The following is a 17,309-nucleotide window of genomic DNA, read 5'->3' on the forward strand; positions in this document are numbered from 1 at the left end:
TGTATGAACTGGTTGTTTTCTGGGGGGTGAGTGGCACAACTCTACAACTCATCATAAGCCTGGGTGTTCTATTAGATGAGTTCCTAGTAAGGAGATCAAAGCAAGTATTTTCCTGCAGAGAAGTCACTTGCTTTCCCAAGAACTGATTCTGGTAAAGAGAGAATCAGCACCCATAGTGTTTTCTTGGGTGAATTCGAGAGTGAAACATTTTGGCATTTAGAGGGTGAGAATACTGTTTTGGCCAGCAGACCCAAATTAGCAGGTTCACACCCAGCATTGTCTAGCACTGAATATACCCACTTGAGAAAAACTGAACCTTTCCATAAAGGAAGTTGTGTGAACTGGTGGTTCTCTAGGTGGTGAGTGGCATACCCATACAATGCATTATAAACCTAGGGACTTTATTAGACGAGCCCATAGTAAGGAGATCCAAGCAGTGTTTCCTTCAGAAAAGTGACTTGCTTGCACCAAGAACTAACTAGCAAATAGAGACTCAGCACCCAAAGTGTTTTCTTAGGAGGGTTTGAGAGTGGACCGTTGTAGCTGCTCCTGGGTGGGAAGCGGTTTGCAGGCAGACACAGCTGGCTGGTTCACGCCCAACATACTTCTCCGCAGTGTCCCAGCACTGAAGATGCACTCGGGATAACTGAGCCTTCCAGAAAAGGTAGCTGTGTGAACTGGTCGTTCTGCGTGTCGTGAGAGGCATACCCACACAGCACATGATGAACTGGATGTCCTATTAGATAAGCAGCTGGTAAGGAGCTCCAAGCACAGTGTTAGTCACTTGCTTGCACCACGGGCTGACTGTAATGAAGAGAATCAGCACCCGAAGTGTTTTCTCAGGTGGGTTTGAGAGTGAAACATTCTAGCTTTTCAGTGTACCTTGATGAGATGGTGGATGTTAACTAAACTTACTGCAATATTCATTTCACATACATACATTCACTCATACAGGGAAGTCAAACCAGTATGCTGCACACCTCAAACCTGCACAGTCACGTATTTCAGTTATAGCTCAACAGAACTGGGTTGGGGAAGAGACAGCCTTAAGTAATGATCTGAAATTGTGCCAAACTCTTGGCACAAAACAGAGTTCAATTTAAATTATCTGTATTGCATATGTCACTAACAAACATCTGTAACAATAACACTCACTTTCCTCTTAGCCAGTGAGGTGCGCTATGACAATTTTTCAGCAGATAAAAAACTTGTGAGTTTCCCTTCAAAGGATTTATTATATTGGGTTATATTTTGTTTTACTGATATTTTAGTAAAATATAGCTTTAAAAAATATGTTAAATATATAAACTTATAATCTGACTTTCTAAAGTGAAAGTGAAAGTGAAGTCGCTGTCGTGTCTGACTCTTTGCGACCCGTGGACTGTAGCCCACCAAGCTCCTCCGTCCATGGGATTCTCCAGGCAAGAATACTGGAGTGGGTTGCCATTTCCTTCTCCAGGGGATCTTCCCGACCCAGGGATCGAACCCAGGTCTCCCACATTGCAGGCAGATGCTTTAACCTCTGAACCACCAGGGACTTTCTAAAAGGCAATTATAAATATAAGAACTTATAAATAGTTCAAAGAATAAACTATATTTTGGAAAAATGGGCTACAAAAATTTTAAATATATTTTAAGACTATTTCTACTGACAAAGTGAAATGAACAAAGCTCGTGTTTAATATCATTCTGAGATTAGTCTCGCATCTCCTCTATACTAAGTCTCCATCACTAAATGTTTCTTAGCAACAGAAAAGTGAAATATATAGTATTAATAAGGCATACTACAAAGTGGAACATGTACTGGTTCAATTTAGGATACAATAAAGAAAATGTACAGCATATATATCACAACTGGATAAACTGTAACCCAATCGCCACTCTGTAAGAATCTTTTCCTTTAAAATTCTGATTATTGATGATAAAGAAATACATGATGAAAAATTTTGGATTTCCTTTCATCTTAAAACTCATCTGGGAAGTATTTCATCTGACCACAGCCTCAGGTATTCCTCTGTCACTAATTAGAGAAATACTGAATATTTCAACTATAAATTGCTTAATTATATTTGTCAGCCTGCTCTAAACCAATTAATTATTTACTTGTAAAAATCTTTGATGCAATGCTATCCAGAGGTTCCTTCCTAGAATACAGACCAGGAGCGATCTTTTCACTTCCACCCCAATTAAGCAGGAGCTGAGACAGTGGGGTACACCGTGATGCACGATGCTTTACAGTATCACGTACCATCAAGAAATGAAGCACGCTCCTTACAACCCTCGGATCTATTGCAAAGCATAGATCCTTTGCAAAGCATCAAGTCACTGCCACACTCCTTCATAAAAGAAGTCCCTATCATTTTTTATTTTTTGGTAATGTAGTCTCTCGTATAAAGAATGGCATAGAGCACATATTAGAGGGTTGAAAAAACAGCATTTCTTAGGGCCAAAAAGCCCCTTCTTGTATCAGAATGCAGTCTCCTCCCCTGCCACATTCCACTTGGATGTGAGCAAGTCCTCGTGGGACAAGTGTGAAACGGGAGGACACAGTGTGCCTGCTGGACCACCCGCCACGTTTCCCGACAGGCCCCTGGAACAGAGGGGCGGACAGAGGAGAGGGCACCGGGTCTCACACATACCGTCTCCAGACATTTCCTGAGTTGCTGCCATCATCCAGGCGCTCCCTAGAAAATGAAAGGAGCCCAGGGAGCAGAGCAGGCAGTCCCCACACTCAACAAGGTCACACGGGAAATCCAGACAGGGGAACAACCCCACAAGCAAATGCACAATGGTGTAAGGAGTCCTGAGACACCATCCCTGGTCCTGGTCTAAGAGACCATTCCTGAGGAAGTGGTGAATGAGCGGGGAGCGGCAGGACTGACGGACAGGCGCCCAGCCCGGGGCCAGAGCACCCGGGGCGGGCGGGAGGCGGGGCCGACTGCGGCAAGTGCCCACGGAGCGCCTACCGCATGCGTGAGGCCACAAGGCAGGCGGGCGCGCCTTCCCCCAGGGTCTCATGGACGGCTCCGGGGCTCAACGGGGCGCCAGGGCGGTCTGGGGGCAGAGGCCTTTCTTCTCTCTTTCTCTCTTCCCCTCGAGAAGCGGATATCGCGTTCCGGGGCTCAGGGGAGAGGGTGGACAAGGAGCTGCCGGAGAAAGCGGAGCAGCATTCGGAAGGAGGGGAGACGACTCTGAGCGCGGGCCAGCTCCACAGGGTCTCCCCGGGGGCACTGCGGTCTGGGCGGACGCGGGGGCTCGGATGCGCTCAGGGTGCAGACAGAGCTCCACGCTCGAGACAAGAACCGGATCCCCGGGAGCCTAGGGAGACAGTGATGCACAGGAACCAGCAAGGGCAGCCCAGAAAGGAAGGGAAAGCAAACAGCGAAAAAACCCCGGACTGAAGCTCTGAAAGCTCAGTCAGGAAGGACCAGGAGGAACAGAACGACTCAGTCAAGAAGAATCAGGAGTGTCCAGAGAGGTGGGGAGAAAACCGAGGCGCTGCGGGACTCTGGGCAGTCGGGGGTGGTGGTGGGGGCTCTAGGAAGGAGCGGGGAGGCAGAGGCTCGGGGCGCCGAGGACCGAGCAGAGCGGCGGGCCCGGGGGTGTCTGAGACCGGGTCAGCAAGGAGCGGCCGACGGTGGAGACACACAGAACGCGGGCGGCGGGAAGCAGAAGCCAGGCGGCAGCGGCAATGCCAGGACTGAAGGCGCAGGGCCGCCCTCGTCACCTGTCCGGGCAGCAGCGCCCTCTCTGAACCTGACCTCGTCCTCCTCACGGTGCTGACGGACATCGGACAGCCTGCACATCCGCTCGCCTGTCCTTCTGTCTTCCTCCTAGAGCCGGGGTTCTCAGATGCATCAGTGAACGCGTGAAGGAGGGACACGTGTGTGCATGTGGACATGTTCAGGTGCCAGGGACCTGAGTGTGTTCAATGCCAGCACAGGAAGATGCACTCAGGTCGGAGAATACATGATGGAGGTTTCTGATACCCGTGGCAGAGACAGGACAAAGAACCCACGTGGGGGAACACACAGGAGCTCCCCCTGTCCAGCACGGAAAGCGGCGACAGGGCCAGGCTGGTCCCACAGGTGAGGCCTTGGGAAGGGGAAGGCATCCCTGACTGCTGATGCCCATTCCTTGTGAAGAGGAGGCAGGCTGTCATCTGTGAAGAGTGTGATGAAAAGAAAGGGGTGAAGCGATACTCAGAGCATTTAAATAGAGTAACGCACATTCCAGTAATACCTATCGAATAGCTGCCACATATTCAGACAGCACAGGTAATTATAGGTACGTGCATACACTTGTACATATACCTACAAAAACAAATACATGTACACACTGTTGCTGTCCAGTCTCTAAGTCGTGTGCATTCTTTGTGACCCCACGGACTGTGGCACGCCAGGCTCTTCCATCCTCCACTATCTCCCGGAGCTTCCTCAAATTCATGTCCATTGAGTCAGTGATGCTATCAAATCATCTCATCTTCTGCCACCCGTGCCTTCTCCTGCCCTCAATCTTTCCCAGCATCAGGGTCTTTTCCAATCAGTCAGTTCTTCGCATCAGGTGGTCAAAGTATTGGAGCTTCAGCTTTAGCATCAGTCCTTCCATTGAATATCACAGTTGATTTCCTTTAGGACTGACTGGTTTGATCTCCTAGCAGTCCAAAGGACTCTCAAGGGTCTCCTCCAACACCACAGTTACATATACATATATATATATATAATTAAGCCCTTATAAGGACACGGTAAGGCAGGTAATTATTAACCCAATTTCACAGATAAGGAGACTGGAGTTCAATCACTAAGACTAAGTACCTACATCACAGTCATATAACACCAGTGCTTCAAGTTATCCTCTCGGCCTCAGAAGCTCCCTGTCTGGATTAGGCTCTCTGTTGTAAGCCACCACTCTAATTTATCCTACGCCCTCACAAAACTTACAACTTTGGTTGTATAGTTCTCTGAGCATCAGACAAATGTTCCTCTCTCCTAGACAATGAGTTCCAAGAAGGCATATAACAGGAATATGGCACACAGTCAATGTCTAGTAAATACAGAATTAAAGAACATATTTTTAATGGTTACAAATTGGTATAATTATTTGAGAGAACAATTTGGCAGTATTTGTTATGATTTAAAATACATATACGTTCAGTTCAGTTCAGTGGCTCAGTCGTGTCAGATTCTTTGCAACCCCATGAATCGCAGCACTCCAGGCCTCCCCATCCATCACCATCTCCCGGAGTTCACTCAGACTCACGGCCATCGAGTCGGTGATGCCATCCAGCCATCTCATCCTCGGTCGTCCCCTTCTCCTCCTGCCCCCAATCCCTCCCAGCATCGAAGTCTTTTCCAATGAGTCAACTCTGCGTGAGGTGGCCAAAGTACTGGAGCTTCAGCTTTAGCATCATTCCTTCCAAAGAACACTCAGGACTGATCTCCTTTAGAATGGACTGGCTGGATCTCCTTGCTGTCCAAGGGACTCTCAAGAGTCTTCTACAACACCACAGTTCAAAAGCATCAATTCTTTGGCGCTCAGCCTTCTTCACAGTTCAACTCTCACATCCATACATGACCACTGGAAAAACCATAGCCTTGACTAGACGGACCTTTGTTGACAAAGTAATGTCTCTGCTTTTGAATATACTATCTAGGTTGGTCATAACTTTTCTTCCAAGGAGTAAGCGTCTTTTAATTTCATGGCTGCAGTCACCATCTGCAGTGATTTGGAGCCCCAAAAAATAAAGTCTGACACCGTTTCTACTGTTTCCCTATCTATTTCCCATAAAGTGATGGGACCGGATGCCATGATCTTCGTTTTCTGAATGTTGAGCTTTAAGCCACCTTTTTCGCTCTCCTCTTTCACTTTCATCAAGAGGCTTTTTAGTTCCTCTTCACTTTCTGCCATAAGGGTGGTATCATCTACATATCTGAGGTTATTGATATTTCTCCCGGCAATCTTGATTCCAGCTTGTGTTTCTTCCAGTCCAGCGTTTCTCATGATGTACTCTGCATAGAAGTTAAATAAGCAGGGTGACAATATACAGCCTTGATGTACTCCTTTTCCTATTTGGAACCAGTCTGTTGTTCCATGTCCAGTTCTAACTGTTGCTTCCTGACCTGCATACAGATTTCTCAAGAGGCAGGTTAGGTGGTCTGGTATTCCCATCTCTTCCAGAATTTTCCACATTTTATTGTGATCCACACAGTCAAAGGCTTTGGCATAGTCAATAAAGCAGAAATAGATGTTTTTCTGGAACTCTCTTGATTTTTCCATGATCCAGCGGATGTTGGCAATTTGATCTCTGGTTCCTCTGCCTTTTCTAAAACCAGCTTAAACATATACGTTATTACTCAGCTATTTTATAGAAGCATCTGTAATCGTCTGTTAAATAGTGTGTATGAGACTGTTGTATTAAAACACACAAGGTTTTGTAGTAGAGCTTTCCTTGAACAAATTAAACAATGGAAATAGTCCAACTGTTTATCAAGGAAGCAATAATAAAATGCACTGTGATATGTTTCTGAGAAAGAATACATGTATCAGTATATATTTTTCTATTTGTGTATGTCAGATATCAAAAAAGCAAGAGAGTTCCAGAAAAATATCTACTTCTGCTTCATGGACTATGCCAAAGCCTTTGACTATGTGGATCACAACAAAGTGTGGAAAACTCTGAAAGAGATGGAAATACCAGACCACCTGACCTGCCTTCTAAGAAATCTGTATGCAGGTCAAGAAGCAACAGTTAGAGCTTCTTGGAACATGGAACAACAGACTGGTTCCAAATCAGGAAAGGAGTACTTCAAGGCTGTATATTGTCACCCTGCTTATTTAACTTATATGCAGAGTACATCATGAGAAACGCTGGGCTGGATGAAGCACAAGCTGAAATCAAGATTGCTGGGAGAAATGTCAATAACTTCAGATATGCAGATGACACTACCCTTATGGCAGAAAGCGAAGAAGAACTAAAGAGTTTCTTGATGAAAGTGGAAGAGGAGAGAGAAAAAGTTGGCTTAAAATTCAACATTCAAAAAACTAAGATCATGGCATCTGGTCCCATCATCTCATGGCAAATAGATGGGGAAACAGTGGAAACAGTGTCAGACTTTATTTTTGGGGGGGCTCCAAAATCAGTGCAGATGGTGACTGCAGCCATGAAATTAAAAGATGCTTGCTCCTTGGAAGAAAAGTTATGACCAACCTAGATAGCATATTAAAAAACAGAGAGATTACTTTGCCAACAAAGGTTGTCTAGTCAAAGCTATGATTTCCCCAGTAGTCATGTATGGATGTGAGAGTTGGACTATAAAGAAAACTGAGTGTTGAAGAATTGATGCTTTTGAACTGTGGTGTTGGAGAAGACTCTTGAGAGTCCCTTGGACTGCAAGGAGATCCAACCAGCCCATCCTAAAAGAAATCAGTCCTAAACATTCATTGGAAGGACTGATGTTGAAGCTGAAACTCCAATACTTTGGCCACCTGATGCAAAGAACAACTCATTGGAAAAGACCCTGATGCTGGGAAAGATTGAAGGGAGCAGGAAAAGGGGAAGACAGAGGATGAGATGGTTGGATGGCATCACCGACTCCATGGACATAAGTTTGAGCAAGCTTTAGGAGTTGGTGATGGACAGGGAAGCCTGGCGTGCTGCAGTCCATGAGGTCGCAGAGAGTCAGACACGACTGAGCGACTGAACTGAACTGTAAAGATAGAATATAAAGCTGGAAAGGTTTTATGCACATTAAAAGTCAGTGGTTAATCTGGGAAATGAGAACATAAGGAGGAAAGTTAAGGATATTCACCGCTTGAGAAAACTAATGAGAGACATTATGTATTTAAAAAAATAATAAATAAACCCTAGGCTTACTCGGAGAAGGCGATGGCACCCCACTCCTGTGCTCTTGCCTGGAAACTCCCATGGATGGAGGAGCCTGGTGGGCTGCAGTCCATGGGGTCACTAAGAGTCAGGCACGACTGAGCGACTTTACATTCACTTTTCACTTTCATGCATTGGAGAAGGAAACGGCAACCCATTCCAGGGTTCTTGCCTGGAGAATCCCAGGGACGGAGGAGCCTGGTGGGCTGCCGTCTCTGGGGTCGCACAGAGTCGGACACAACTGAGGCGACTTTGCAGCAGCATGCTTACTAAAGTCAAATGAAAAGAAAAGTCACAACTTGGTGTTCAGCTGAAATGCAACAATCCATAATCAGAGTGATTTTATTTGCTGAAGGACCTTGGGAGATCCCACAGGTCAGATTCTCCCAAGTTAATAAATTAGTCCTTCCCAATACAACTAGGCATTTGATCAGATCTGAAATATCATCCCGCAAAAGACTCCCAGGACTATAATCAGGATGTGAAGACATTCCACTCATGTGAAACTGCACAGTCAAACTTTCCGTTCTGCACACTGGGCAAGCTTTTTGTTATAGTCACTATGCTGAGAGAATCATCAGATCTACAGATTTGATAACACAACGTTCAGCCTTTAGAAGCGCTCCGAGGACCTGGAAAACCAGAACCAGAGCGTCTTCTATCTTGACAGGCAAACTGGTGGCAGCTCTGATGGAGGGCAAGACCAGGACAGGCAGGCAGAAGAGCCCCTGGGGGAGGACGCAGGGAGGCGGTGCTAACCCTCTGAAGAACCGCTTCCGTCTTCTACCAAAGCACGCTAAGCGGCTCTGTAAGCATCTTACTAGGAATCAGTTGATACTTTCTAAAAAGCTTTTTAAGTTTTTTTTCTTTTAAAAAAGTTTCCCAAATCATCTTCTACATGATGGATGCTTTAAGGATATAGTCATCAGTCTATAAATGCTTAAGTTACTACCCATCACCAAACAGAATTCCGTTCTCAATCTATCTTACAAGATCCACTGAGTCAGTTGCTTAAAAATTTTCTTGATAATGTCAACTTATGACACATCTGTTTAAACACGGAGCTGAGTTCATCACCACAATAAATGTAAGTTCACACTGACAAATTTTTCCTCCTTCACTTGGCCAGAGAAACCTGAGTCTGCTGCCGACAGAGGTCAACAGGGCTTCTGTAAGGTGCTCTGGTCTAGAGCTGCTTTTCTCCAGCGGTCAGAGGACAGGAGTATTCTCCCAAGGTAAATGCTGTTGGTGCAGGCACGCCTTGGCCCCAGGCCAGGAACGGCAGCCTTTATGTGTGAAGGAAGAAAAGCACGCTAAACAAGAAAGCAAACTCTAAAGCAAAGCACTCAGTCTAGGGTGAGACTCTACAACCGAAATGGTCTCTTTTATCTGCTTCAGCAGGCATTTGCCCAATAGGGACTTGCCCACTTTCCTTCCCCCTGTAAGTAATTAAAGAACTCTTACACCTAAAGGTTCAAGCAAAGAATTCTGCCCTCCGTTCCCGGTTGATCTGGTTCACGCCTGTGGATCAGTTATCTCTGGACTCCTGTTGGTCCGGTTTCTTATCTTCAGTGTGGCTCTCTGTCTGAGTCCTGGGGGCCTGCGACACTCCACGTCCACACAGGGCCCTGCGGTCCCTGTCCTCTGGCAGGGATCATTTACAGCTGCTTTTATACATGTCATCTTGATAGACAGCTGGTTTTCTAAGATTTTTCTTTTGTGCATTTGCATTTCTTTCTTTGTTAATTAAATTGCAAAGACACACTTTGTTGGTGCTTAGCTCTCTGTGGCGGTGGTGGGAAGTCCCTAAAACAGAAAGCTGACGAGCAGTGAGTGAGTCATCCTAGCATGGGACGGTCAGCTTGACAGTGTTCTGTGATAATGAGAACATTACCTTCCTTTTATGTAGACTTTTTATACTTAGAAATTGTAAAACTGTCCATCTCACAGATGAGGAACCTGGGCCTAAAAGAAGTTTACTGATACGACAGTATTTAAGAGGCTGATGCTAAATTCACCCTGGAAAGCAGGATCGCTGCTAGCAAATCCACAGACACCTTGATCAGGACATCTGCGAAGGCCTGGAATGGAATGCAAACTGTGTGCATCAGCATTTTCCAGGTAGAGACGGTCAGAGGTTTTCATCTGATCTTTTCAAAGGAGTTTTGTGATACAAAAATTCTTCAGGGCCTCTCACGGAAAACACATGGATTTTTACAACAGACAAACCTAATTTCAAACAGAGTTCTTCTATTTACTAGTAATGATACTTCTCTTCTCTAGGTGTCAAAATTACCTCCCCAAATCACTGTAAAGAATAAACAAGATAATGCACGCAAAGCACCTAACACTGTTTCTAAAACCCCCTTATGAGAACTCCATGTGGCAGACTCCCGGCTGTGCTCAAGTATCTGCTGAGAGGCTGGATATACTGACAGACAACGGGCAGAGCACATGTAAAAACAGACCTTCGAACCATAGTCCGCAGCAACCTGGTCAGGAAGCCAACCTTTCCACTCTAGCAAGCAGCCCAAGAAGCCAGCCTGCTCCATCTGACTTGCAGGAGGTCACACTGCTCTCTCTGGTGACAATCCAGGAAGCTAAACAATAACTTCTGTTAACAATTAGCCCCAGATGGCCAGGACTCAGTAACTGACAGCTTCCCCAATTTCTGTCCCGGCTTCCAACTTAGGACCAACCAGAGGAAGCCAAATACACACTCGAGCCAGTCACCTAAGATGCCCAACTGCAGTGGGCTCAGTGGCGGCTTCAGCATGCCACAGCCACCCATCGGGGCACACCGGAGCCCCCCTGCTTATCCACCATGAAGACGCCCTCCTCCTCCTCTTGACTGGGAACCTTGCCCACACACTAGTGATGGAATGGGTCCTTTGTTGGAGCAGGCTCAGAGCTCACAGCCCTGACTTTTCTCATTCCGTTGGTCTTGGCTGATTTCTGCACTGTTTGGGTCCACTTGCAGAGTAAGAGGAGGTCAGCTCGCACATGGACAGCCAAATGAAGAGCACGCAGGCCAGCCTCCCCGCGCCTGCACGTGTTCCTAAGACGCCATTCTGGGCAACGGCATGAAGCGGAAGACACAGGGTGGCAGCGAGCATCCAGTGACGTGCCCACAAACACAGCCACCGAGTCCCTGTCTCCCCTCACGTCTCAGGCCTGAGAACCTGAGGTTACAACTGCCGTGTCAGTCCCGGGACAGAGAAATACACGTAACAACATGTAATACGGCAATGGCCTCCTCTAACATAGTGTTCCTATGGGGGGGCCCTCTTCGGAGTTCTGCTGTGTGTGTACATGTACGTACGTACATATATATAAATATATGTGTGTGTGTGTATAAATTACTGATCATTTAAAGTGCCCCATGAAGTAGGTTCTGTCATTAGTCTGTCTTGGGGGAAATGTGGTGCACAGGAGAAGGTAAGTTAGGCCAAGGCCAAGGATAACCAGTTCTTAGGCTACTGTCATTAGGCCATTTCTGTAACTTGTAGGTGAACTTCAACCCAGTGGCTCAAACGGTAAAGAATCTGCCTGCAATGCAGGAAACCCAGGTTCAATCCCTGGGTAGGGAAGACCCCCTGGAGAAGGAAATGGCAACCCACTCCAGTATTTTGCCAGGCAAATACCATGGACAGAGGAGCCTGGCGGGCTGCAGTCCACAGGGTTGCAAAAGTGTCAGACACAACTGAGTGAGCAACACTTTCACTTCCAGAAAAGAAAGTTAGATGACTTCTAAGGGGTCAAATCAGGGTGTGACATGCAAGACTGAGTGCGGGGCCCACTCTCCTCTTGGCACGTCCCTTCCACGAGCAGGGGCGGCCCGGCCAGGCTGCTCCACAGTCCCTGCCAGCCCCTCAGCCTGACGCCCGGACACGTGGGATGGAGAATGACCTGCGTGGAGAAGCCAAGCTGCAGAGCTGTACCTTCAGCTGATACACAACACACCCTCAGTCTATTTCCAAGTTGGTTCTGGAGTGTTCATACATCCAAGGGGACCACTTCGCCAGGTACCTAGCTTCCTAATCACAACCATCACCATGGCCTACCATTGATTACATGGCTACCAAATGTCAAGCATTGTGGAAAGTATCCAATGTGCCTATACATGCAACATACAACTCTCAAAAAAAGTAAATCTTTAGTTTTTTTTAAAAAAAAAAAAAAACAAAAGACCTTACCTTTATCATTCTGGATAGATCACCAGCATCGGCTAATTCCAAAACTATGTTCAGTTCATTATCTTCAATGAATGATGCATAATATTTAATTACATTTGGATGGTTGAGTTGCTGAGAAGAAAAAAGGCATCAAAAAGTTTTCTTACTGTAAATTCTCTAGAGTCACTTACAGTTTTATAACTTAAGAATAAAATTGGTGACTGCATTTCATTTTTAAGTTACAGAAATCTTAACATGACTGTATTTTTCTTTCATCTAGTGAATTTTGAAATAAGTATTATAATTATTGAAAGTAAAACTACACAACAATTATTTTTTAGTAATATTCTTAGAAATCATAGAGTACATTAAAATTTTTAAAAGTACTGCTATGCCCAACAAATATATAAACTATGCATATAAATGAATGACCAAATTAAATAGCCAATTGTTAAAAATTATATCCTTCTAAATGATAACTATCATTTAAAGGCACTCAATGGTAAGTGTACTTTCCCTTCTTATTTTGAAGGCTGATCCTAGTATAACTTCAGCCAGTGATAAAAATCTGACATCTACTATATCTAAATATTGCCTTTATATCAAATACTACAAATACTCTGAACCTATCTGTGAGGCTGATTATTAAATTATCTTTAAAAAATTCACCTTGTAGAAATATATGTATTAGCCTACACATATTTACAATCTTTTCTAACAATCTTTTTGTTCAATCTTTAACCAAGGTAACATAAGACAAATCATTTCTCAAAGAAAAGTATTCATGAATTATCCCAGAGTATACACAGGCTTTTCTTCTCTTCTTCCTACTTATGGAAGATAGGTTTCCCTCCCACATTCTCTGTGATGATACACTATTTCTCTAACAAAGGTTTGTTAAAGCAGTCACTTCTTGTCCCAGGAAATAACTACAATAAGTACAACAGTGGGAAGCATGGCTTATTTTGAGCTTGCTTTTTATCTTTTTTAAGAAATCTGATTCATTTCAGGCACAAACAAAAATGGACAGCATAAATATCATCCAAGCTTTATCTGAAAGTTAAAAATACAACATAAGCCACAGCATCTCTCAAAAGAAATTTCACTGTAACAAATGCATGTGAAGGTAACTCAAACCTCAGACCTATTCCCTGAGTGGGCGAGAAACTGACTTTACTCACCACCCTTTCTAAATCTGAAAAAAAGATATGGAAGTATTATTTTTATAATGTGAACCCCTTGGATCAGCTCACATTCTCAATATATCACACCAAATATGCGTTTGCATTATCTAACATTTAGAATATATCTAATTGGGATGGTCAAGAAAAAAATTTCTTCCACATTTTATGTTTATGTCTATTTCTAGTTTGAAATGGGGGAGGGAGTTAATCCTACCAAACATTCCAATTAAATTAGTGTACAATGAATCCAAAAGGCAATATACTGATTTCAAATTTATACATTATTTGAATTCAGTGTGGCATAAGCTACATCTCAAAAACTGCTTTCCTTGTAAGTGTGAAATCTTAATAAATCACTTTTATCAACCCACTCAGTTATATTCAAAACAGTCAACATTTCGTTTGTTATTTACCTTAAGGAGATCTATTTCTTTGATACAATCAGCACGTGCTTTCGCATCCATTAAATCAAATATCTAAAAATAAAATTCAGTATTACTCAATAAAACAGTAATCCATGGTTCAAACTACCATGTAAGACCATTGTAATACTCTACACATAATTACACACACACTTAGTACTGTACTTTCCAATTAGCATTTAGGAGCTATGGAGATCAACAGGTAATTTATCTCACATTACTACTAGAGGGTATACGTTTTTCCCTCCAGAGGCAGTCAGTATTAAAAATGGGAAAAGAGAACAGCTACATATTTCATAAATAATACAAAATGCTTTAAAATATACAAAGAAATCTCTCAATGTTCCAAGCATGTGGAAAATTAACACCAAAAGCAAGCATCATATGTTAACACATATATGTGGAATCTGAAAAAACTAGTATAGACGATCTCATACCAGAAATAGAGGCAGAAACAGAGAGAGAGATGTAGAGAACAAATGCACAGATACCAAGGGGGAGAGGGGAGGGGTGGGGTGAACTGGGAGATTGAGATCGGCATATATACACTACCATGTGTAAAACAGACCACTAACGAGGACCTACTGTATACACAGGGAACTCTGCTTAGTGCTCTGCAGGGACCTAGATGGGAAGGAAATCCAAGAGAAGGGATATATGTGTACATATGGCCGAGTCACTGTGCTGTACAGCAGAAACTAACACAACATTATCAAACAACTACACTCCAATAAAAGAGCTTTACATGGTTGCATATTTTTAAAAATACTTATAATTAAACTAATTTAGAACTACAAATTAAACTATCTTTAACTGAATTCTCAGTACCAAAAGTGACTTCCAAACAGTGACGAATGAAATACTGCTGGCTCATTTAAGGCAAAACTAAACTCTGAGCCATAGATACATTTCACTGGAAATTCAAAAGAATTTTATCTTCCTTTTTCTCTTAGGCAGCATTTCAAATCAAAAATAAAAACTGTATCTTTAGCTTAAATCATTTCCAGACACAGATTCAAACCTGATTCCATGAGCAGGAAAAGACAACAGATATGGGGAAAAACAAAATCTGGATTTTCATGAACTGTTTACAGGGTTGTCTCTAGAAAGCATCTTCACGGCTCTACCCAAGTTTCTGTGGGTTTTTAAATTTATATTTGAGAAGAGCAAAGCAGTGTTTAGGGTAAGTGATTGGCTGATAAGCTCTTGGTATTCTCTGGATCATTTTAAAAGTTTTCTTTTGTCATCTTTAAATTTTGCCAAAATTATTCACAACTGATGAAACTGAAATGGTAACGCCTAACCCTTTAGGAAGAAAAAGGCTTTCAAGTGACTTAACACAAATGTCCTTGAAAGGGCATCTATCAGAAGAAAACCACTTGGAACGTAGTGAAGAAAGCACTTAAAAACAACACTGAGGGAGTCTGACAGTGTTGTATCTTACTCTAAGTTAATCTTGCATAAATGGAATCCTAGCCAGGAGTCCAAGGAGAAGGCAATGGCACCCCACTCCAGTACTCTTGCCAGGAAAATCCCATGGACGGAGGAGCCTGGTGGGCCGCAGTCCATGGGGTCGCTGAGAGTTGGACACGACTGAGCGACTTCACTTTCACTTTTCACTTTCATGCATTGGAGAAGGACATGGCAACCCACTCCAGCGTTCTCGCCTGGAGAATCCCAGGGACGGGGGAGCCTGGTGGGCTGCCGTCTATGGGGTCACAGAGAATCGGACACGACTGAAGTGACTTAGCAGCAGCAGCAGCCAGGAGTCCGAGCCCACGGGAGCCTGGACGAATGGCCCGCGGCGAGTCCTGTTCTGCGGTCCCCCACCCGCCGGCCGCCCTCGCCCGCACGGTCCCCCTTCCGCCCGGGTTCGTCTTCGCAGCCCCGGCCCGCAGTAGGGTCCAGGCCCCTCTCCTCCGCCCGCCCCGGCCTGGCTGACCGAGGGGGCGGCCTCTCCTCTGCCGCGGAGAGAACCTCGGCCTCGGCAGCCCACTGCGGGCCCGCGCTCGCGAGGGCAGGGAGACCAGACCGTCCCCTTGTCTGAAGCGCGGAAGACGGCGCGGGAGGAGGAAACCCCCGGGGGAAGGGCTGCGGCTGCTCAGACAGAAAGGAGAACGTGCGCTCCAACACAGGCCGCAGGGCTGCAGGGGCGGCGGGCCGGCGGGCGCAGGGCTCCGCGGGGCCCTCGGCCCCTCTCTGCAGGCGCCTGCACGTCCCAGCGGCACATCAGGGGCAGGCCTCAAGGCTTCCTCGTGGGCTCCTAAGGTCCCGGCAAAGGACGGCAAGGAACTGGATACCTGTCTGTGTCCTTTATTAAAAAAAACAACGAAACCCCTGTTTCCAAGGGGACGCCCCACGTCCTTAAAACCAGAAAGCCTGGGAGAGGTACCACCGGAAATCCATGCTTTGTTCTGACTTTCCGAGAGCTTGACGCTCAGCCAAGTTTAGTCAGGGCTTCGAGGGGTTCAGAAGCCACCGTTGGGAAGTCAGGGAAGGCGGCAACTGAGCCAAACCCTGAGGGTGAGACCTGCCCCGAAAGGCGCGGGGGGAAGAGGCGCCATGGAAGGAAGATGGGGACCCCGGGCAGAGCGGGACCGAGCTCGGGCAGGGAGACGCGGTGGGTGCTGGAGCGGCAGCGGCCACGGGGACCCCGTGAGGACGGCAAGGGGTGAGGCTGCAGGGAGGAGGGAACCGGGTGCCAGAGGAGAAAGGGCCACCCTGGAGCACAGGCAGGGGGAAGGGGAGTGAGAGCGGCCACGACGCGAAAGCGTAACAAGCGTAGCAAGGTGGGCATTTTCCGCTGAGCTTGAGGGCACACGCCGGCTAAGGCACTTCCACCGCCAACACTGGAGTCATGCACGCCTGCTGGTTTGGTTCTGCTTTTTCTGTGGCTAAAATATATCCAAGTAGGATGTGCAAGAGAGTACATCTCCAGAGAGAGGCGAGCAGTGCCCCTCGGGGCTGTGGGCGTGGAACAGGGACTCCGGGTGAAAGCGGAAATGAAGAAACACGCGGCGAAGAGAAACCCTGCCCGGGGCTGAGCAAGACGGGGCGATTCTGAAACGGAAACATCCACGTTGCTCTCATAGCTGACAAAGGTCCAAGTAACATAACCAGACAACTGAGGTCAGACCTGAAGTAAGAGGTCTAGGGGATGTGGGCCAGTGTGCCGTGGTCAGGATGAAGTCAGAGACAAGTTCTGGTGGGAAGAGCACGAGGGAGACAGGAGAGGGGATGTGGACGGCTGAGACAGAACCCCCGGAGCGCAGTGAGGGCCTGGACGGGCCACTGAAAGCAGACCGACCAGGTGCCGGTGGCTGGCCTGGGGAGAAACCAGGATTCCTGGTCTCGGCAGAAACAACGAGATGCTGGGAGGCGCACAGGAAAATAAGAGCAAGGGGCTGAGAACACACTGTAAAAAGAAAAAGAAAAAAAAAAAGAGGTCCTGCAGACTGGAAGACTAGGGACAAAGATGGAGCCAAATATTTAACTGGGATGAATTCCATAATCACAGTGAACTCTGAAAAAGAGACTGCATATATGGCCATAAAGGATTAGAAATATATTAGAATCACTGCATGCATTATAAAAGAAACTATCCATAAATTTTTAAATACATGAAAATCCTAATTGCAATTAGGAC

At 45.7% G+C, this 17,309-nt stretch overlaps 1 protein-coding gene across 2 annotated transcripts in view; it reads right to left on the reverse strand.

Annotated features, from left to right (window-relative positions):
* The window catches only part of NEK7 (NIMA related kinase 7), a 144,200-nt gene that overhangs the window by 46,541 nt on the left and 80,350 nt on the right, over positions 1 to 17,309 (reverse strand). For both annotated transcript variants that reach the window (XM_040263175.1, XM_040263176.1), the window contains 2 exons: positions 13,655 to 13,717; positions 12,079 to 12,189 (listed from right to left, as the gene is read on the reverse strand). In XM_040263175.1, coding sequence (XP_040119109.1) covers positions 12,079 to 12,189; positions 13,655 to 13,717 — 174 coding nt within the window. The remainder of the gene's footprint in view (positions 1 to 12,078; positions 12,190 to 13,654; positions 13,718 to 17,309) is intronic.

The sequence above is a fragment of the Oryx dammah genome, unplaced genomic scaffold (assembly GCF_014754425.2).
Source record: "Oryx dammah isolate SB20612 unplaced genomic scaffold, SCBI_Odam_1.1 HiC_scaffold_21, whole genome shotgun sequence".
NCBI classification, from domain to species: domain Eukaryota; kingdom Metazoa; phylum Chordata; class Mammalia; order Artiodactyla; family Bovidae; genus Oryx; species Oryx dammah.